The following is a 23,070-nucleotide window of genomic DNA, read 5'->3' on the forward strand; positions in this document are numbered from 1 at the left end:
CGTGCACTGACACCCAAAATGCTCCTTTGCGGTCATGTAACAAGTTTAAAGGTGTACTTCGCTGATTTATTATTGCACAGTGCTGGAGCTTGGCAAGAGACTGTTTGAAACACGAGTTCTCAAAGAAGTCGAAGCAGCAGAGTCTGAAATGTTACATTTCAGTCCCAAGTGTACTGTTAGTCAGGATTTAGAAACATGGGCTGCTACAGTTCCTACAATACAACTCAAATGTCTGTTTAAACGCCCATATTTTCTGTTGGACGTTTGAAATCTGAAGTCCACCCTGACCCTGGTGATGACATGATCCAGGTCTGGTTTCCTCTGACTTCTCCAGCCGAGTTGTTCACCTCATGATGATTAGACTGGTCCTAATGTGTAAAACTGGGGAAAGGCTCTTTCAATTGCAAATCTGTCAGCTTGGGCAGGTCTCTCCATACTGTACAAAGAGCATTAAAGGTGGGGCATTAGAACAGTCAACACCATCAAACTCCAAGCCTTGGGCTCCGTAGCAGCCAGGTATCAGCCCATTGTAATTATCACAGAACAGAAACTACAGGGATCACTGTCAAATTTAAATGTATTTTAAATGAGAGGCTTCGCTGCTGTGCTTCAAGTCAAATTGTATTTCTGTCATTGTTACCTCTCCTGGATGTTCGACCCTCGCTGTGCTGAATGATGCATGAGCAGAGTTTGACAGTGGTGGTTTCACTCTAAACTGGAGTTGCCACCAGCATGATTTGTCACATCTGGATCACCCTGGAGGTGAATCCATGTCAAATCATCAACATTAGGATCTGACTCTGGGTTATCCTGATGGACGGTGTCCTGATCCAGTTCACACAGGTGTGATGTTGCTGAGAGGGAGAAACCCTTTATTCAGGTGTTTAACTTTTTAAAAGTAAAGAATATAGCTATTCACAAAAGAGGGGGGTAGAGAGGTGCACACATCATTTTAAGAACTGTCAACCACACAGTTAATCTTTTTCTTTGATGGAAAAACCAATCATTATTAATCGCAGAGACTACTGGTTAGTAGGTAAGTGTGTGGTGGGAAAAACAGTAGGCCTATGTCAACAGGTGGTGGTGGTCAGTATGTAAGTTAAACAGCTGTGTTGGGGGGTGACACAGCCAGTCACCTGGCTTCCGCTCGGTATCTGGTGTTTGAGCTCCTGCCTTTGTGGAAAAAAGCTCAGTTCAGCATTTTCAGACAGAGAGAGGGGACAGAGAAAGAGGGAGAGGGGGGCGCCGGGCGAAGAGCTGTCGTCGGCGGAGATGAAGCTGTTAGTCGGCGTGCGGAGGCACACGGCTCTCGCACACTTTATAAAGGTCATAATAGTACTAATAGTGTTGTTATTATCGCCTGTTGTGACAGAGGCGGGTTTAGGGTCGGGGCACGCGCTGATTGGCCGCCGCGACCCCCCCTCGTGTCACGATGCTTCCGCTTCGTGCGTATTGCGCAGGCGCAGCGACCCCTCTCTTCTGATATTTTATTTACTCCCGAAACCCAAGATGGCTCCTGTGAATGTCTCGGTCCCATAGCAGATTGAGGATGCGAGCAGCTGCCGAAAAAACAACTTTTCCCCGACCGTCGCCGCCCCTGGAGTTCGTTTCGTATGGTGCGGAGGAGACCCTGACCCCCGAGTAGCACCGACCGCCGCCGGAGCTCCGCGAAACCACCTTCAACCCACAGATTTGGAGTAGTTTCGCGAAGTAGCTCCTCTTCTCCTCCTCCTCCTCCTCCTCCTTCTCCTCCTCGCTGTCGCTGTCTGTCCGGAGCGAGGCTCAGGCAGGCGGCTCATCCAAATGGCCGAGCCGAGGAAAGTGCAGTTTGTCACCCTGTCGGCCTTCGCAGCGGGGGCGGCCGCCGACTGCAGGAAGCGCCGGCTGGAGGACGAGGCCGACCGCGGCTTCGCCAGACCCGGGGAGGTCGAGGCAGCGACCGGGGCAGGAGGAGCCGCCGGCGACGGGCGCCTCGGCAAAACCGGCGACAGGGACAAGGCAGCGGCAGCCGAGAGGAGGGCGACGGTGCGGCTCAACCTGCCTCTGTCCGAGCCCGACGACCGCTCCTCCGCCGAGTTCAACTACGGGGAACTCGTCCAGAGCCTGCAGGTAGGAGAGGGACTCGGACCGGGGGCTGGCCAGCAGCGGCCCGGCCGGGGGGAGCGGGCTGGAGTTGCATTTACGGCTCTCTGAAGTGTTTGTGTGGACTTGTCATTGCTGAGTGGAGCAGCCAGGGGAGAGTGCACCTTGTCCTTCGTGGACTAGCGTGGTGGAGGCTGACCATTAGTGCGACTCAACACAAAAGACAGCGGCAGTTCTTATTTTTTATTTTTATTTCACCACTCATCCAGCCCGACGACTCTGCGCTTTTTCAACTTCAGCTGCGCTCTAACAGATTGTAGGCTTTTAACACGGAGCCTCCTCTTTTTTTTTTTTTTTTTTTTTCTTTTTCCCCCTATAATGCACATGTGTGGATGAAGCTGATCCTGTGCTGCTACCTGTGTCCTGTTCACTCAGACTTGCCCAGCAACAGCTCAGTCACACAGCCATTTCAGCACTTGGGAATGCCACATGCAGCTTGGCCCTCTGGCTGCGGGTGATAGATAGATAGATGAGAGAGAGAGAGAGAGAGAGCACTGCTGATGGAAGTACCAGGATGTAGCATGAGAGAGAGACCAAGGCAAATGTCAGAGCCAGGGATCAAACACACGCTCCCCTCATTTTGATCCCGTGCAGGCTGGGCCGTGATGTGGTTTTTGCACAAGTGGAACAATTATTAAAAGTTTGCAAACAAACAATTAAAAAAAAAAAAAAAAATCCAAAACACCATCATGTCTGCATCACTGTTTGGCACACATCTTTTCTTTTTTTGGGTTTAGTTATGTTAGGTTTCATGGCAATAATTGTGATTAATTAATTAATTATTTTCTTTATCATTTGAGCACAGAAACCACTGAAACTGTTCAACCCTTCATCTGATGGTTCCTGCCCACAACCTTTTTTTTAATTGTGATTTTCTCTTTTTTTCTCTTCAACATTTGTTCCAGGCAAAGAATAAACCTCCCAGTCAGACTTCAGCCCACAATCCCAACGACCCTTTCGATGATGAGGAGCGAGAGCGGGTCCAGGTCGAGGCCCTGGCAAAAAAGTTTGAAAATAAATATGTGAGTTATTTTTTATTCTGTTGCTGCTTTTTGAAGTGGAGCATGTCTCATCGTGTAAAATAAAATGATCACCCGACTGACTGATGTTGGATTTATCAAAACTTATATTTTAGATTGTTTAAATTGGCTGATAAACACAAAACATAAACAAACACGTGGGACATTTGCAGCTGAAAAATCAACCTGTCAGTCAATGTCATGTATCTTTTGGCATCCCCTATCAGCATCAAGCTATTGTCAGTCCATGTATTGGTTCAATTTTTTGTTTTGTTTTTGTTTTAGTAACTTCTTATTGTCATTAGTTTGTTGGTTTTTGTTAAGGTTTTTCTGGTAACACATGTTGTCTGATACTCTTTTCATTTTACAACAAAAGACAATATATTTGGCTAATAATGACCAATATAAAGAAAGTTTTCGTTAGAGGACCAGATTCACTCAGATACGACAGTCACTCAATTTTTTTTCTGTAGGGTAATACAGGAAAGAAGAAGAGGAAAGATAGAATGCAAGATTTGATTGACATAGGCTTTGGGTACGACGAGACAGACCCATTTATCGACAACTCAGAAGCTGTGAGTATCCTTTAGTTTATTCATAATAAGGTGCTTTAACACTGATGTGTGTCTGTTTCTTTTTCCAGTTTGTCACTTTAGCTTAGTCAGATGTTGCTCTTTGGTCTTTATAATAACGGTCTTGTTTCCGTTCTTTTATTATCTGCTGGTTTATTTGCTCACATTCCTGAACTGTTGTTCTCTTGTTGTCTCATTGTGTTCAGGTAGACATTACTTTTCTGTGGTTAAATATTTATTTCCAGGCTAGATGTTTCAATACGTTACAGTCGAAGGCATTTCTAAAGATAGACACGTGTCCCTTATTACGACCAACCTGAGACTTCAGTCTAAAACCGTCCTCATGACTCATGGATACGTACGTGCTCCTTGTGTTCACACGGGGATGTCATTGTTTTTGTCTGACAGTGTTTGCCGCTCAGTATTCAGAGCGGATCACTCTCTGTCCGACTGTAATAGCTAGAATTATGCTCTTTGTATGGATTCTCTGCCATTATACCATATTTGTTGTTTTTGTTTTGATAGCTGTCCTCTCTGCACTCGCACATCGGCAGCGCCTGTTTGACCCTTTTCTCTGTTTTGATATGCTCTGTGATGGAAAATGTTTTCATCTGTGGCCTGAGGGACTGCAATTCTTTTTAGTGATTTATTTATTTTGGCGCACAAGTCAACCATTTTCACTGACCAACAGAAGAGCGCAGGCTGCTTCGTGAAATGTTAACAGAAAACATTATCAGCTCCTCAAAATGTTTTGAAATGTGGAGGCCATGTTGGTTTTTTTTGCTTTGTAAGAGGATTTATTGTTTTCTGGTTTCCAGTGATCTTACACCACAATCTGTCTTCTGTTGTTATTCTTCTCAGTATGATGAGCTGGTGCCTGCCTCTTTGACCACAAAGCTGGGGGGATTTTACATCAACACTGGCACGCTGCAGTTCAGAGCGGCGTCTGACTCTGAGGGAGAGGAGGACAAGGTGAGTCTACCTCGGTTTTCTTTATACGGTTTTTAATTTTTCTTTACTTGACATGGTGTGAATGGGTCCATGAAGTCACACACTGCTACCGAAAAAAAACAAAACAAGGTTGACACATAGTCCAACTATACTGCATATTACATACTGTATTTAGCCTGTCCTAACTGATATAATTAGGTTGGACAAATTAATAGAAACGCCTTTCAGTGAAATGCAAAGCTGTCAGCAGCCTTCAAAATAACCATAAAGTTGAATCAGCCCCTCGACAACAGTTTCGACTTCACATTTTAATCTTCATAAAGGAGGATTGATTGCAGGACTGTTGTTTTAGACCTCTCTAGTTTTGGCTAGATGTACCCAACAATGTTGCAACAGGGTGTAGAAGATCATGACCATGAATTCACTTTGGTTGATTTTTACAATTCATATGTTTAAAATTGTTTATTTTTTAATTATGATAACAACATGGCTCTAGGAGTTGAAATGTCAGTCAGGCCTCCACTTTGGTCCAGACTGAAATTTCTGAACAGCTACTGACAGCTACAGACATTCGTGTTCCCCGGAGGAGAGAAACTTTTTCTGCCATCGCTAATTAACTTTTTTTTTTTTACATGCCAACTCACTAAACTTCAATATTAACATGATAAATATTAAACCTGCTTAACTAATGATGCCAGTTGATGTGCTAGCATTGTCACTGGGATCATGTCAAAATACTGACGGTAACATTTAGCTCCAAGCAGCACTGTGACCAGGTGTGACCTCGTAGCTCCACCAGCACAGATCGACTCTTAGTCGTGTGTTTTCAACGCTCTACTGTAGTAATAAAAAACATCCTGATCTGCTTGTGCGAAGTTCAGTGAAGCAAAACAACACCGTGGACATTTTGGACAAATGCTGGTCCAGGAAATTGTAATGTGTAATAGAAGTTATAAATTGTGACTTGGAGGAGAGCGGGGTTCAGGGCCAAACCACAGTTTGGATCACAGTTGTTCTGATGAGACCAATGAATCTCCCCAACAGACAAACATGAGCTTGACTTTCATAGGTTTCAGTAAGATATGATCAAGTAGTCATGAATGTCTGGTTTACAGACACACACACACACAGCACTGTAGCACAAGGTGTGTTTCTCAGACAGAAAATTGATCGTTTGACACTCTACGCTCTCATCACTGTGTGTGGTCGTGTTTCAGAAGCCGAAGGACGAGAGGGAGCAGGTGATTAAGAAGAGGAAAAAGAAGGAAGTGAACAATCTGGAAGAGAAGAACCCGAAGAAGAACAGAGTACCTAAACAAGGGTGAGAGACTCAGTACAGTTTTTCTGTCTTTTTTATTTTTGTGTATGTTTATTAGAAAGTGGAATTAATAGCTGAGCTGAGAAAGCTAAAACTCCCAGATAATCAAATCATTCATTACCATTAAATCACTCTCCTGAAAAAAATATCAGTTCAAAATGTCGCCAACACACAGACACTGTTATGTAAATGGACAAGCTTTTTTTTTTCCGTGCTTGAGAAGTCGACCTTTTGGACACCCGTGGATTTGTGGACCGTTGTGAATATGTGATGACGCATTTGTCCACTCTACCTGCTAATAATCCACCACCCTGTGAGACATAATACTCCTCTGCCTTTGTGCCCACCCTCTCATACATCTATCATGAGGCAGGGATGCTGACTGTGACTTGCTCTTTGCTGCTGTGACGAGCCAGAGCCACCTTCTAGAAAACGCTCCATTATCCACACTCAGATAGGCCCAATACTCCAGCATGCCACCATTCGGAAAACAACTTCCAAAAATAGCATCAGCTATTGCCATTGTGCCATTACGAAACGGATGATGTTATATATACAGTATATGTGTGTGTCAGATCTTTCAGAGCAGACTGCAGGTTAATCCCTCAGAATCCCTACAGTTTCACCCCCCCAGTATTTCTGAGTCGTCTTTGTCAGCGTGCGTTGACGCCTCAGTTTGCCAGTAAAAATATCACTTACTGTATTTGTAGCATGATGTGTTTTGTTTTATTTTATTCCCCATCTTGCACTTTCACCTGCATCTACTCTTTTATGTCTTTCTTGAATGAGACCAAACCGAGTGTCTTAAGTTTCCTGTTCCAGCGGGTGGATTTGTTAAAAATGACAAAAATAAGCAGAGTAGCCTGGTGTCGGAGTCGCTGCCTACGTCTCAGATCTGCCCATTTACAGGTGTTTCCAGCAGCAGGGGAAACGGTTAACCAATTTAAGTTCAGAGGGCGGGATCGGGAACGTGGGCATCTTTTTCCTGCAGCCAGCCACGTTAATACAACTCATACATAGATTTGCAATAGAGAAATGGCAACGAGCGTGGATGAGATCATTGCAACTGTGGATGTTGCTGTGAACCGACCGTATCAAAACTGAAACACTTTGCATGACTCTTCTCCAGCGTACCATGCCTTCTTCACCAGTGGGTCAGCAGCCTGACGAGGGCACGGTAGCTGAAACCGTTGAGTGCATGAAGCATGGTGCGAGGGAGATGAGCTGTGTGACCTGTTTAGTTATGACTGAAACAAACGCTGCTGCAGCTTCTGTGCCGACTGAAAGTTGTATCAGCAAGACAGATACACCGCTCACTACTGACTGGTCAAGACAAATGCATGGTAATATATCTTCCCTCCCAAAAGAATACACTCACACGAACACAGTGAGTATGTTTACTAGCACAGAAGCCTCAGACTTGACATGAACATCCCAGTTTAAGATCATAAACCTGGATGAAGCCAATAAAAACGCAGATCGTCGTTGCTGAGATGTCGTATGACATCATGAGACAAAAATATGAGCTCCGTCGACATTTAATGAAGTGACTTGAAATATCAAAACATTGTATGAGACATTTTGCTAAGCACAAGGCGTTGCTGTGTTTTACTCCCATCAGAGTGACGGCGCTCAACCTCCATCGGCCGGAGAAGAAGAAGAGGAAGAAGCTAATGAAGGACTCTCTGTACCTGGCAGCCATGCTCCGCCGCTTCACCCGGGAGAAGGAGGAAATGAGGAAAAGAAACCCCGTCATGTCTCACCCCGGCCTGGCAGGAGGCGTGGCCAATAAGCCAAACTCTGCCAACTCTACAAACCACCTGTTAGCCTCGAACTCCGCCCACCCGCCGGGCAACGCAGCCGGCAACGACGTCTCGCTGGCAGACCTCACCTCGGACGCTGCCGTGATGTCACTGCTGGGCTCGGCCAACGAGAAGGAGCTGCAGGATCTCCTAGGTGACCTGGACTTCGGCTTGTTGGACACCGACCAGCAGCACGCCATGGCGTCGGCCAGAGAGAACGGCATCCTGGGAGTCGGCGTTCCGACTCAAAAGGCAGCAGCAGGAGGAGGGGGCCAAGGGCGAGGCCTGGGGTCTTCCAGCGGACTGTTCTCTCCGCCCCCGCTGCCGGATGGACTGCCTGCTCCTCTCATCAAACGCATCGAGGACCTGCGGGCGGTGAGTTAACTGTAGCCTGTCTGTGGGTGGCTGCAATTACCGGCGAAGCCTCTTTACTGAAGTTAAACACGAATGTCAATCAGCCGAGGAAGTGGCACAGAATGTTTATTGTTATTGTTCAGCCCAACGAGAATAGCATCCTCTAAAGTATCGGCTCCAAACTGAACCCCGGGGGCTTTATGTAACTCTGACAGCAGGGCTGGCATCGCCGCTTTAGCAGAAGTTCTTATTTTCTTGTTGCTCCTCTATAACAGAGTCAATCTTTTTCTAAATGTTGGCAAAAATGAGAAAAGGCAACGAGGCAATTGAAAAGAATGATGCAAGTAAAGGATGCAGAGGTGAAGAGGAGAAGAGTGAGGAGGAGGAGGAGGAGGAGGAGGGAGATAGAGGGATGATGGAATTCTTTTTTTTTTTTTTGTGGTTTCCAAAGACACAGGGCGATCTTCGGAGGTTCAGGAGATTTTTTTTCTTTAATTCATGAAGGCAAGCGCCCGCACCAGTTTGACCTATAGTTTGGTTTATTTGAGCCAATGTGGTCTTGGTTGATTCATCTTCAGTTTGAACCTATTTGTCAGGAGTGATGGAGGGAAAAGAGGCGTTTTGTTACCGGTACCTCATATCGGAGGAAGACGCATAAATAAATCAGGAGAATCACTTATTTACTGTTAAAAGATCCTGTGGCTTCAGCTTCACGCCGGTCCCCTCTTAGTGGACCCAGGCCGCTCTGTTCAACTGGACTCTGTCTGATTGTTTTGGTCCGTTGTTTTGTTTTTAAGCTTGATTGGGAATTTCACACCCGGCCAACTGAGCTGCACTGAAGTGCACCAGTTTCTTTTAACCGAGCCAGACAGTTGAGGTGCACGGTTAAAATTAGAGCAAGGTGAGTAAGGTCAGCTTCAGGCAGGTAGAGAGGAAGTATTTGTGTCTGTCAGTGGAGTCCTCAGAGGCTCGGCATCACGCATCTATCTATATGTATTTGTACTGTATGGAACAGCGCTGTGTGCTGACTCAAGCTTTTCTCCCACAGGCCTCGCGGCAGTTTGATCAGGAGGGCAGGAAGAAATTCTTCACCCTGGACATGAATAACATTCTCCTGGAGTGAGTAGGACAGCTTTTAAATCACCGTCAGCCAAATCCCAGCGCGCTCTCCTCCCCCTCCCTTCCCCCCTTTTCGGTCTTTCTCACTCATTTTCAGCAGATTTCCCTGGTCACCTCTCCTGCCATCTGCCATTAAGTGTTTTGTTTTCTCTCCGTTTCTCATTGTCCGTGTTAATGACATGCTTCTCATTTCCATTCTTGCCTCTCCAACTTAATGTCCATCCCCCTCATTCCTCTGCCTCTGCCAAGTATTTTTTTTTATTTTATTCTTTCTCTCTCTTTCTCTGTCCCACAACCTTTACCTACCTCACCACCTCCCTCCCTTTTTATTTGTCTATCCCTTATTGTCTCCCACAATGTTGACTCTTTGTCCATCCTCTTCCTCCTCCTAGTATTGAGTTGCAGGTCCAGGAGCAGCCTCCAGAGAGGCGCTCAGACATCTACTCGCACATGGAGGCGTTTGTGCCGTGCAACAAAGAAGCCCTCCTCAAGCGCCTGAAGAAGCTCAGCCTCAACATCCAGGTGAGTGAGACTCATCTAGAGTTAGAGAGAGAGAGAAAGAGAGAAAGAGAAATCTCCTCATGTTACATTGATCCAGACTGTGAATGATATTAAAATGTTTCCTGCTGCAGTCCGTCTGATTGCTCTGTGGTCAGATTCAGGGAGGCGTGTAGACAAACCTGATGTGTGAACCCTGCCAGATGGAAACACTGAAGTTGAACAGCAACTGAGCTTCAGGCTTTAGGATCACACCAATGATTAGTTAATACGATGTATCTGAGGCAGAGGTGTTCGTAGCTCATGGGAACGGCTGCACTCGAAGGCGGGGTGAAAAAGCCAGTGGTCACTGGCAGGACTGAGACGCGACAGCTGCGCTAATAGAGATAACAGCGCTAACGGTCTTCATTGTGTTGCACTTGTTTGTGTAGACAAAAACATATGCGGAGGTAGTAATACAGAGGGCAGAGAGAAAAGTTCACATTTGCAAACTTAAATTCCTCTGCACATCTGGCCAATCGCTGCATGAGGTGGCTGCTGAGAGGAAACAACTGTTAAGTTTAAAGTTTTGGAGTACCTGGTCTCCAAAAAAATGTATTTCTTATTACAATTACAGTTAGAAGTGAAGCTGTGCAGAGAAAAACAGAAGTCCACATATATGAAAGAAATAGCTAACTTCACCATGATTAAACTACAAATGTTCACGTTTAAGATGCAGGTGTTGACACATCTCTTGAACTTGTCCCTACATCTGTACAGTCATCTGACTAGATTTCTGTTTTTTCTCCTCTCTTCTAAGCACTTCCTGTTTTTTCTGTTTTTATTTTTTTAGTGCATCATCATACCCAGGATTTTTTTTATGACCCCTGTGGCTCATTTGGCAACAAAGTCACTCTCATCTGCGACCACAAAATGTTAGCTATTTGGGATTTTCCCTACCAAACACATAGGGAAGCAGAAAAATATCTTCAAGTGTTTTATTGAATCTTTTTTTTTTGGGCTGCTTCATTTAGCTCCTGCTGTATAACACCAAACATTATTCCGTAATTTCTCCACATTATTTTTTGCCTTTTCATAAAGCTTTTAATCCCCAGCCGTCCTCACTGCTTCAAGTTGTTCATGTGTGAGGATCCCTGTTTAGGCAGACGAGGACTGCCGCTGAAATCCAAATGTCTTTTGTCATGGACCATTTAAGTAGCATTGTTGACAAAACACATCAACATACTGCCCCGCTTTCTCTCTCTTTGACTTTTACTCTCACCACCCCTCTTCTCTTTTTTCCGTTGTTTATCTTGTTTTCCTTTTGCTCTTTGTCCACCTTTTCCCAATCTCATTCATGCTGTTCCCCCTCCATCTCTGTCTCCCTCTGTCGTTAATACACCCACTCTTTTGTCTCTCTTCCTCTCTCAGGACGACCGACTACGGACGCCACTGTTGAAGCTGAAGCTGGCGGTGTGCAGTGTGATGCCAGAGCAGATAGCGAGATATAACATGGATTGTATGGCAAAGGTTGCCAAGTAAGTAACTGTTTTTTTTTAATCACTTCAGAAAACAGATTAGTAAGAAACTGAAATTAAATGAGTGGTGTGTAGTTCTTTTCTTACACTGTTAGTTGTGCTTTGGCAGACTTTTACTTTTTAATTCAAACTTTAGCTGACATGTTTTTATTTTTTGATAGTAAGTAATATTAGTCAGTAATATTTCTCTGTGTCCTGCAGGCATCAGTCAGAGGAGGGCGACAAGAACGGCTCAGAGGAGGAGGATGAGGAGAAACCTGGCAAAAGGGTGATGGGCCCACGGAAGAAGTTTGTCTGGGATGACAAGCTCAGGTAAGGACCGTCTCGCTGGAGTAGCTGGTCAGGCTGCTGTGGGATTCAGGTTTGATGCTGAAGCCTGAGGTGTTTTCTCAAACACTGTACCTTGTTCTTCATGTTGCTGTCCACTGTTGGTGTCTACAGACCTTATACATGCTTTAATGATTCCTCACAGTTGGTGAGATGGAGGAAAAACAAACAAGGCCTCAAAATTTATAAAAATGAAACTGAATCATTAATGTGCTGCAGCTGGTAGGTTTGGCAGTTTGACATTTTCACTCCATCTTGCATAAAATGGGTTTTGTGATTGTGGCCAATTTATTTATTGTACAGTAACAGCTGCTTTTCAATCATCACTTGAGGAAATGTTTCTTTACGTCTGTCGCTGACTCCCTGAAAATTGAAAAATGAATCGCCTCTGTCTGCAGCCTAATTTAGATTTAAATATCAAATGATTTGTGTTGAATTGTACATTTGTGTTTGTGTAGGAACCTGCTGTGCAGCTTGGTGCGAGTGAAGCTGAGCTGCTACGACATGGAGAACCAGTGCTCTCTGTCTGTGGAGGACTACCTCAAGGCCTTCTTAGAGAATGAGGTCAAACCACTATGGCCCAAGGGCTGGATGCAGGCCAGGTGTGTGTGTGTGTGTGAGAGAGTGTGTGAGGCATCAGTTTGGTCTGTTGTTGCATTTACACTCTAAATGGCTCAACTGATCCTATTAGTATCTTATCAGTAAGTACATCATTTTCCAGGCATGTTAAACCTTATCATCAGAAACAGGTCATTACAAAGTTATCGTGTTCAGTGTGTAAATATCCCCACATTGAAGGGTAAAGATGGTGGTGGAGGACTGGCATTATGGTTGTTAGGGGTGATCTCGAATAGTCCACGATTCGTTGATTTGATGAGGAGGAGGAGGAGGAGGTGGTCCCGGTACCGAGCGGGTTCTGGTGCTGTGGTTCCTCCAGGGTCAGAGGGAGAGAGAGGGTCCGCCTGTCTCGCTCTCTGTCTCTGTCCATCTGACTTTATGTCGTTTCCCTTCAATGGAGGGAAAATTGATTTTTTTTAAATTTACAAATTTAAACTATTGATCGCACAGCACCTGTTTGCACACATACACCCACTACACACAAAAAACAGCGCTGTCCATGGTGCTGTGACACATGTCATGGCCACACAACGATGGGACTTACAAGTTTTCATTCTCCATGTACACACACACAATTCACAGCACAAACTCGTGTACTCATCGCTACGCCGTCCCCAAAAGAGAGATGATGATGTCATGCACACGAGCCGAATGAGTGAGGTCAGGAAAAGGATGGACGGAGAATGTGCTGTTATTGTTAAATTGTGTCAACTGAAGAAATGTGTTTGTTTGGGTGCTTTTATTCATGAGGATAATGCACATTAGGCAACATTTCCTTAATATACCCATGTTTGCAAATGAGTTGACCTGCAAATGGCCTTTGGGAAGATGTTCTTAAACCAAGGAGAGGTTAAGAAATGTACATGAAGCAGAAGATCAAACGATAAGAGGCTAAAATCAACACGCACAAAACAGTGTGCAAATCATACAACTCAGCAGAAGGAAGCAAAACGTTGTGGATACTACAATGATCACGTCCGCTGCTTGGCACGTTGGACCACTTTGCATGTATCCAAATGAGTGCAGAGCAACAGGACATGAATGAGCAGTCCTGTTTGTAACCACATGCAGAGGAATGAGAGTTGGTTAGAGCAAAATGTAACCAAAAGTATTGATCTGGGCGTATTTTAAAAGCTGTGCAACACAAAGCCAGTCAGTTTGGTCCTCCTCATGCTTCAGCTGTAATTGGGGGGAAAAAATGAGCCTGTGCAATTTAGTTGAGAGATTCAGCCCAACTAACCTCTGGTCCTCGGATCTCAACACTGTTTCTCTTGTTTCTTTGTTCAGGATTCTGTTTAAGGAGAGTCTGGCCGTTCACAGTCACCTCACTGGAAACCTGTGAGTGTTCACTTAATCTCAAACAGCTTGTGTTTCCTAATGAGTACTAACCTGACTGTAAATATAGAAAATAGAAAAGGCTGAATATTTACTTGTATTTTTCTGGTACAGAGTCAAGAGGAGAATGGTGCCTGGGCCCAAAGCTAAAGCCAAGGTGAGTGACAGCTAACACTATGTACTGTATGTTGTCTAAAAATATCCCACACAGTATGGTTGTTGTTCAAACCCACAATGATACTTTAACTTGAGCCTGTGTGTTAAACACCGTTCTGTGATGAAATGATTTGTGGTGAGATAGTGAAGACCTATGATTCCTCAAGGTTCACATTTTATAATTCACGATGGTGCAAAAGCCGAAAAGGTCAGGCCAGTGTTCAAATTAAGAGTTTCCAAAAATAGTTGTGGCAAACTTGAACAAAAATAGTCCGCATAAAAAAAGAAAACACTCAGGCTGGTGAAATTGTCTGTAGCCCACTTCAACAGGTCACATGATAGATTTAGTATTTTGCATATTTCCGCTAATTTCATCAGTAGAACAGCAGAGTCGTGTTACACTCATCTGTCTGCTGCTCCACATTTGTCCTGTTTTCATGTTGTGATTGATTTCAGTTGTTTCTTCTTTCCCGTACTCAGTGTCACTGCTCCCGGCTCCATCATTTAACACGTTGCGATGTTTGATTTACACATTAAAACTCATAAAACTAAGGCTGCAGGACTCTTAATGTGAAAGTATTGAGTTGAATTTATGGTGCAGAGAAGAAGGTGAAGAGGAGTGTCTGACCCAACATTATTCTGACGGCGTTAACCTGCAGGTTTTAGTTGCATTAAGTGATGGAGATGTTGAAATCAAAGCCTCCGTCTCTGCCGCTGAATTAGAGAATAATCTTGTGTTTTGTGTTGCTCGTGCTCAACAAGTGCTTCCTGTTCCTTTTAGGAGGGTCCGTGGATCCACACAGCGCCTCTCACTATAACCTCCACTTCGGCTGTGACCGCCAACCGCCAGCCCCTCTCCTCGTCCTCGCCATCGGAGCCCATCTGTTTGTCGGATTCTCTGGACGAGGATCTGACGGCGCCCTCTCTGGACTCCATCTCCCACGCTCTCGCCCTCCTCAGCAACGCCTCCAAGGGTCTGGGGCCCTCGGACAGCCCTCTGTCACCCCCGCCCCTGCAGATGCCCACCTCCTCTCCTCCCCCCGTCACTCCTCACTACCCCTCGGCGTCTCAGCTCTCTGCCTCGGTCACGTCTACGACGCAGCATCATTCCCTGTCTAAGGTGGAGACTGTTCCCATGGCAGCCGTGTCTGCCGGGACCTTGCCAACGACGAAGACAACGCTACCGACCTCCTCTTCTACCTCCTCTTCCTCGTCTCCGGCTGTCTCCGCCATGCCTCGCGTGCAGGCGTCCGGCTTGTTGTTGGCCTCCAGAACTGCAGACGGACCCTACGGCCCGATCAAAGGGTCCGGTCCCGTGGGCCCGACCCACCAGACCCCGAACCAGAGACACGTTGCCATGACGTTGCCCAACCACAGGCCGAGCCCGGTGATGAGCAACAAGATGCACCCTCACCCTTCCCCGTCGCCTCCCAAGCAGCGACCTCCTCCCACGGCCTCCCCCCTGCTGCCCCCCCATCAGAAGGGCTTCGTCAGCCCGGCGGGGGTCCTGGGCGCTCTGGGAGCCCCCCCAGCGCTGCCCAAGAGCGGCGCCAAAGCCAGCGCCATCAGCAGCAACGGCAGCGCCGTGAGCAGCAGCATGGCAGCCTCCTCCTCGCCCTCCCCCCAGCCCCGCGCCAACACTACCTCCCACCCCGGCCTGCAGTCCTTCTGCCCCCCCTCCCTGGTGGTGTCCTCGCCCTCCCCCACCTCGCACACCTCACACTCCTCTCAGAGTAAGCCCCACACACACCACCACCACCACCAGGCCAACTTCATCACGCCCATGCAGGCCACCCTCACCAAGTCCCACAGCAGCAACTCCTCCCCCATCATCAAGCTCACCCCTCGGCCTCCGGCGCCCACTCCGCCGCCCTCCTCCTCCTCCTCCCCCTCCCCGTCCTCCTCGCCTTCACACCCGCTGCCCCATCAGATGATCCCCAGTCAGCAGCAGCACCAGTACTCCCCCAAAACCCCCAAAAGCTTCAGGCCCCCCTTCAGCGTGTCCTCGGGCGGCGGGGGGCAGGTGAAGCAGACGCAGGGCGGCTGCAGCTTCGCCGGAGGCCAGAAACCTCAGTCCGCCACGAGCAACAGTAGCATCAACGCCTCCAACAACAAGGGAGTGGTGTCGGCCGTCTGCAGCCACTCAGACAAAACCCCCTCGGCCTCCTCGCCCTCAGTCTCGGCCAATCATGGGCAGAGACAGCGGGTGGTGGGCGGGTCCAACCAGGGCTCAAAGGCAGGAAACGGCTGGGCGCCTTCAGGAACTCTGGCCACGTCCTCCACAACGTCACACCTCTCACAGGTCAGTGCTGCAGCCACGAGCACAAGAGTCGCGGTTCTGAATGAAGGAAGAACTAAACTAAACTAAACTAAACTCTGACTCTCTGCAGGTATCAACAGCAGGCTCTCCCCTCCTGGGCGGCCCCTCTGCTCTGCCCCTGGGTTTTGGGATGTTGGGAGGCCTGGTGCCCGTCTCACTACCCTTCCAGTTCCCCCACCTGCTCAACTTCAGCCCTCCCGGAGGCCCAGGGGCCGCTGGCATGGGCTCAGCCCCCAGCTCCAACTCAGGATACCCCCTAGCACAGAGCGACCTAATTGGTGAGCGGGCACACAGACTGTCACTTAACACAGATTGAACTAAAACAGACGTCCTTTTAGTGACTTTTTATCATTATACCTTAAGCTAAACTCATGTAACAGCTAAAAATGTTTTCCAGGTTTATGTATTTTTACATGACATATTAGTATCTGGCTTTTAACAAACATAACTCAAAAGAGAGTTGATATTACATTTATTGTATTATACATACACACATTTTAGTGAGTAGTGTTTATGGCAATGGAAAAGTGTATATAGTATTGAATAAACACACGCACAAATATATCTTACTTAATTTGACCTTTTTACAGTTTTTTCTCATTTAAAAAAGACAGGTCAGTCTAGGGCTGAATGACTAAAGTGAAATTTAATTTATGTCACTTTAGATTTTGAGAGTTTTAAGATATTAACCCATGTTTCCCTCTTTGTCTTTTCTTCTTCTGTCACATTGAAATAAGTTTAACTTAGTTCAACACTATGTAGACAACCAGTCCAGGCAGGGAGTTTAATGTGTTTTTTAATTTGAGTCTAAATAACCGCAGCACTCACACATGTATTCAGCCCTATGTGAAGATTTACTCGTGTATACAGTGTGTGATGGTTTTAACTAAGGACTTTGCTCAGAAAGGGAATTGAAGTGATCAATTTGATTCATTAACAGGTTATCTTCTGTATGTTGTGTGTGTTCATCCTGAAGAATACCTGCAGTACCTCCACCGTGCTGCTCTGCTCCACATCTCTCGCCTTTTTTTTCTCCTTTCTTTTTATAAAACCACTGTCTCCCTCCTTTGTTCTCTCCATCTTTTGTGTCCATCTCTGTCATCTCAACCTTTTGTACTTGTATTCCCCACTGCCACTTTGCTTTGATCCTCTCCTCTTCTGTTGCCAGCCTTCAGTTTTAACATGTCCCCCTCCCCTCTTTGCGTCATCTTTTCAATACTCGCCCTCGTTGTTGTTGCTGCCTTCTTCTCTCATCTGTCCATCCTTTCCTCCATCTCTCCTCAGATCTGTATAAGAGTCTCCAGTCAGGGTCGCAGGCTGCCCTACCTCCTCACTTGCAGCTTGCTTTCTCAGGTAATCTGCATCCGCCCTCCCCCTCCCCCCTCTCTCTCCATCTGTCTGTGTCAAGTCGACCTGCCGTCCTCTGCTTGTTTGTTCTGTGTCTTTCTGCTTGCTTCAGTGTACTTGGTGTCTGGCATGCCTCTAGCTCTAGCACAGTTAGTTGTATGTTATAAAGCTGCCAAAGCTATTCAGATACATTGTCTCTGCAGTAGTTTGCAGAAAATACAGCAGGGGTTTAGTTTTTTCAGTGCAGATGGTTCTTTGGCTTGAGAGCAGCGGTTATGTGACACTATTGTGTCCATCATGAATCAATAGGCCTTTTTTGATCATCCTCATTGAACACATTTATTTGTTTGCGTGGGACCTGTTGCAGCTGTTTTCTCACATTCATCTTTACCTGTAGCTGAGTTCAGGTGTATTTTTAGCCGTAAACAGAGATGTGAAGCTGCCTGGATCATTCAAAGCCCTCTGATCAAAGAACCGTCTGAACGCCTTGGCCAAGAAACAACAACTCAAACGCAGCAAAAGTGACCAGCTGCTGTCTGATGGTCAGCAGCAGCTGTAAAACCTGTAAAGCGTGACCTGCAGCCTGTTGCACCAGCTCAACATGGGATGAAGCTCAAAGCATTATGATGAAGTTTCACACTGAAGCTGTGTATTTTTCAAGCTGCACCTTTGACTGTAAAAAAGTGCATCTCAAACAACAGAGCACTGTCCACAACAAACCTAAATATTATATATATTTATATATATATATATATATATCTTCTGTTCATATGAAAAGACCAAAAGTAGTTCTTCACTCTTCACCAAACATTAATCCCCAGTCTAATAACTGCTCCAGCAAATAATGGAAAAGTGCACACGTACACACGTCAGCTGTCTCAGTGTGTTGTCAGTTCAGTCCACTTGTTCCCTGTTGCAAGTTTTTTTTTCTTTCTCATTTCTCATGAAACTCAGCAGGTTATTGCGGAGCTGCGACGCTCTGTGGACAGGATGCTTCACAGCTTCACTGCTCTCTGGTGGACGGTCTGAGTAACAGACATCACTCCTGATTAACTCAACCACACCTTTGTCCCTTTTCTGCATCGGCTGATTTATTCACTGGCACAATGTGCATAATGATCTAATAACAGTCATTTATCACCAGTTGGACATTGTACTCAATGATTGAACCTCTTGCTAAAATATCTGTCCTGTTAAGGCAGCATTACTTGATGCAAACCCTGGATTCAAGATATTTTCATCAACGTAATGAAGTAAAACAATCAATAATTTAATTAACTGTGATAGCTAAAAGTCAAATCCAGACATTCCCGCTCAGTTATTTGATATAAACACAAACAGTCGACTTAATAAATCATGATAAATCAGTACAATATAAAGTTACATGTTGCATGGGCTGCAGCTAACTGTAACTAATACTTATAATTGTGAGATTATTTTCTGTTATTCTGTGACTCTGTAGACACTTTCACATGAACAGTGTAGAAACTTCATTGTCACAGAGTTGATGATCTGTGCTTGAGCTGGGTTTGCTGGCTGCATAAATGTGCATATTAATGTGGTTAAATTTTATTTTGAAACTTCTGTCAGCATTCTTGATTAAAGCATGTTATTTTTGTCAAGGAGGTGATTGACAGTACGTAAGGCAATCAACTGCCTCTTGTTTGATTAAGTATTGGTAATTGATGAATCAACGGCTAAAACCAAAAGTGTTTGATTTCAATATTTACATTTAACATTTGACATTTCAAAAAAATGATTTAATAATCAGTGATTAATTGATATGTTGCCTTTTTTGGAGCAATGTGAGTTGATGTGTTGCATTCAGGTGTAGTTGGTGGTTCGGGTGCTGGATCTCTGATGTAACACTGATAAGAAATTGTCTCTGCTGTCAGAAGTTGTTAAATCTCTCCGTCCTCTCTGCTCAGATGCGAACCAAAGCCAGGGTGGAGACATGAAGAGGAAATCCCACTGACCAACTACAGCACCGGAGACGGAGACCAGTGGAGCGACATCACGGGCTCCTGGACGCATCCACCAACCCTTCACTTGACTGAGTGACCCGACGGTGTGGTATGAGGGGCGGGGCTCCACTGCCTCTTTTAAAACGGACCTAAAGGAGAAATCAGTTTATCCTCGCTACAAGTGGCAATGATGAATTAATTTAACTGTATTTTCTAATGAACCGGGTATGAGAACAAGACGGAGTGAATGATGAGAACACTTATTTTTGTTCAGCTTATTTTTATTTTTGTCAACATGTTTACATATGACCGACCTTGATCACTGTGGAATGAGTGTGAGCGAGGTGGCGGCGGCGGTACAGATGAGAGTAGTAGTATGCTACGTAATATAATTTGTATTTAAGCTTATATAAAATAACAGGACTCTTGTTCTTGCAGTATAAAAAGAAAAAAGAAAAACAGACTGAGTAATGAATTTTTATTTTTCTGTCTTTTGTCTCAGATGTGGGAATCGTTGTGTCCGTAGAAATTTTATTGTTGGTCACCTCTGCTCCCACAAATGACTGTTAAGTAGTAGCTTAAATTAATATTAATAAATTATTTGTAATTTACACAGGGACAACAACATGTTAAGGTGTGAGAGTGTGTATGTGTGTGTGTGTGTGTGTGAGAGAGAGACAGAGAGAAAGCTGAGGTTGATTTGAATGTGTGTATGTACAAAAACAACACAATATACTGTTAATTTCTCTCCAGATTATTCTGTATGAATGGGTAAGGACGTGTATCCCCTTATAACAATAATGAGCGAGTGTAAGTTTGATGCCCCTCTCTTGCTCAGTGTGTTTTTGGTGCTGTTTAATCACACTGGACCTTTTCTGGAAAAAAGACTTGAATTGAAAAAGTTTCGGGCTCCTCTTCTGGAGAGAGGAGCCGCCTGTGAGAGAGGGGGGAAAACGTCAAGAAGTAGCCTACTTGAATTATTTTAAGATTTTTTATTTTATTTACTTTCTCTGCTTATTGACTCAAACCAACTTAATATAACACAACGCCTTAGTTTGTATTGAAAAAGTATGAAAAAGATCTATGCAGGACTGTAAAACGCTCAATGCAAAAGTGCAAGTTGTCGCTTGGCTTTCAACCTCTACTCAACTGGTCAGTGCATTTCTGGAGTTGTGAATGTTTGTAGATGTTATCATGTCACTTGAGACTCCTTCATTTCTGTTGTGTGTTCAGACCGACCACGAAGGGCATCTAGGAAGGTGTTTGCACACAAGGTCAATGGACTGATGTGATTAGATGTACGGCACACATTGGCAAGAAGGTGGCTGCTGCATGAGTTTGAAAATGTTTCAAGGTCAGCAAAAAAGTTTTACTACGTCACATGTCACAAGAAGATGCAGCTTTCACAGCACAGGGGGAAAAGATGTTGTTTTGCCAGCTTGGAAGTGTTTGTGCATTATTCCAAGATTCCCATGATGTGCACAACATGTGCAACTGTGTCATTGCAGAAGTGGTTGTGTAGGAGTTCACATTATTCTGCACTGACAGTATAATGCTATATCCATTAAATATGGTTTAATTACAATGAGCGGTCTTTGAAAGATGTTGAGCTCTCACATTTGTTTGTGTTGGAGCTTTGAGAAAAATCTGAGCTTCCCACTTGTAATTAGTTTGACATGGCTGTTTACAAGTTGGAAACTTGTAATTACAACTACCGTAGTCTTGATATGCCATGAACATGGCATTAGCCCCACCTGCTCATATTGTAGTCACAGCAGTCAAATTTAAAGCGCCATACAATGAAGTGTAGAGCTACTGTAAAATCAGCTGAATTGATTGTATTAGTGTTAATGTTGGATTGTATTTGTAGTCAAAGATTTATTGACATGTCTGTAATGTTTGTTTTCACCAAGTGTGCAAGGTCATCAGTATCAAAAGAAATTCCTACTTCCAAGTGACAGAAACCTTTAAGCCTTCATCGTTTGTGATGCTGATGACGGAGCTGATTTTAAAGGAGCTGTACACTCTTTTGTTTAGTTTGTACTTTGTAATGAACTGCTACAAAACAAATTGAAGTTTGAGGTTAATCTAAGGTTTAAGACCTTGGAACGATGCTTAAACACTTCCACATTTAAGAGTAACTGTTTTTGTTGCTTGTTCTGTTTATTTTTTTCTGTGAATGTGGCATTCTTTATAAATATACTGAAATGACAAAAGAGACTGAAGAGAAATAACACAAAGACCCAGAGATTCTGGTGAGGTTAGACACACGACATTAGCTGTGTGCACTGTTGGCTGAAACACAAAACTTGTCAGTGATGAAAGTTGTGAAAAAGCTTCCCTTCGCTGTCGGTCTGAACACCGTGAGACAGATACCTTCCCTCTGCTGAATACCTCTGTTAACAAAATAGTTCTTCCTGAGTCTCGCTGACCCCCCACCCCCACCCCCTGACCACTTCCCCACCACCCTCCATGTGTGTCTGACTGACCGGCAGCACCGAGAACGACGCCAAAGATTGCTCCTGTTATCCTTTTTATAGATGGGGTCGCTGCTGGTCAGTGTGTATGATTGATGTGACATCTTCCTTAGAGCTGTAAACCCATGAGTGTCATTGTGAAGTCATGTGACTGGAGCAGTGGGTGACATCTTATAAATTGTGCTTTCTTTGGGGGAGGGGTGGGGTGGGGGTATAAATGACATTTCGTGGTTTAACTGGTTCCTATAATTTGGTCTTTTGTAGATTATTTTTGTGTGTCAATTATGAAATTAAACAAAACAGGTGGTTTTCATGACGACTCCTCTTGACTTGTGTCTTCCTCCATCTTTCAGTGCTGTGTCTGACAAAGCACCTGTGTTTTAACTTGATGTTGATGCTGAGCTCACACACTCCTGCACTGGATGAGTGTTAGGTTTATGGACCGTCAGGTGGACTGAAAACATCTGCTCAGAGGACACCTGAGTAAAACTGGCCACTTATTTGTTTGTTTTATCATAATGTTGTTGAATAAAGTAGTAAGAGTTCTTGTGTAAAGTAGCATTAAATGGACCTGAAAGTACAGTAGCCTACAGAGTAAATGTACCTCATGACTATCCACCAATGTTAATGCATTTTAGACTTCAGCACATTCATTCTTACATACTTAAATGATTATATTGCTCATGAAACACTAAGCCTGTAAGACTGTAATTGAAAGGGTCAGTCATGAGCTGGTAAACGTTAAACCCTGAAGTGTGCGTTAAACAAGCTAGCCACAATGATGCAGGTGCAGACAGTGGAGCTGACTGCTCCTGTGGGCAGTGGGACTGTTACAAGTGACCCCTGCTGTGTAGGAGTTATAGCAGACTGCAAAGCAGTTTGTTGCAGCAGCACAGTAAAATTACACTTTGGGAGGGAGGGTGTGTTGTTGGGTAAAATGTCTGAATTTTCAACTCTGTCAGAGAAATAACTGCCACAGTAACGTCACTTCAGGATTGTTTTTATTATAATTGTAGTTATGATAATTGCACAAGTTTATAGCTTAAGCTTATTTTACTCTGTTTTAATTTAAGATATTTGATACGTTTAATGACTGTCAGGAAGCCTGATAAAAACACCTTAAACCTCTGCTGCTTGCAGGAATAAAAAAAATGCCAATGCACTTCTTTGCTTGGAGTTAGGTGAGATCAACACCACACAGGCATATTGGCGCCAAGAGGTGATTTGCTTAGCT

The 23,070-nt window shown here is 44.8% G+C and overlaps 1 protein-coding gene across 4 annotated transcripts; it reads left to right on the forward strand.

The window, feature by feature from the left end:
* The first annotated feature begins 1,453 nt into the window (after nt 1-1,453).
* On the forward strand, nt 1,454-19,970 carry ubn2a (ubinuclein 2a). 4 transcript variants are annotated; one of them, XM_085773742.1, is made up of 17 exons: nt 1,454-2,109; nt 3,048-3,164; nt 3,635-3,736; nt 4,595-4,705; nt 5,902-6,005; nt 7,624-8,179; nt 9,207-9,277; nt 9,670-9,799; nt 11,186-11,292; nt 11,494-11,604; nt 12,078-12,221; nt 13,525-13,575; nt 13,687-13,729; nt 14,510-16,030; nt 16,119-16,326; nt 17,333-17,401; nt 19,324-19,970. In XM_085773742.1, the coding sequence occupies exons 1-17, from the start codon at nt 1,804-1,806 to the stop codon at nt 19,368-19,370; spliced, it is 3,798 nt and encodes a 1,265-aa protein (XP_085629868.1). In that variant the 5' UTR covers nt 1,454-1,803; the 3' UTR covers nt 19,371-19,970. The 4 variants fall into 4 exon arrangements, with proteins under 4 accessions (XP_085629868.1, XP_085629877.1, XP_085629887.1 ...); XM_085773751.1 differs by lacking the exon at nt 17,333-17,401 and having other exon boundaries at nt 1,482-2,109; XM_085773761.1 differs by lacking the exon at nt 3,635-3,736 and having other exon boundaries at nt 1,482-2,109.
* The last annotated feature ends 3,100 nt before the right edge of the window (nt 19,971-23,070 follow it).

This window comes from Trachurus japonicus, chromosome 1 (genome assembly GCF_045865225.1).
Source record: "Trachurus japonicus isolate A0001 chromosome 1, Traja_1.0".
Taxonomy (NCBI): domain Eukaryota; kingdom Metazoa; phylum Chordata; class Actinopteri; order Carangiformes; family Carangidae; genus Trachurus; species Trachurus japonicus.

Excerpts from the sequence above, each read along its gene's own strand:
- ubn2a (XM_085773742.1), top strand. The coding sequence starts at position 1,804 with ATGGCCGAGCCGAGGAAAGTGCAGTTTGTCACCCTGTCGGCCTTCGCA. Across the intron at positions 11,293-11,493 it reads TGTATGGCAAAGGTTGCCAA|GCATCAGTCAGAGGAGGGCG; the intron begins GTAAGTAACTGT and ends TGTGTCCTGCAG. Across the intron at positions 17,402-19,323 it reads CTTGCAGCTTGCTTTCTCAG|ATGCGAACCAAAGCCAGGGT; the intron begins GTAATCTGCATC and ends CTCTCTGCTCAG.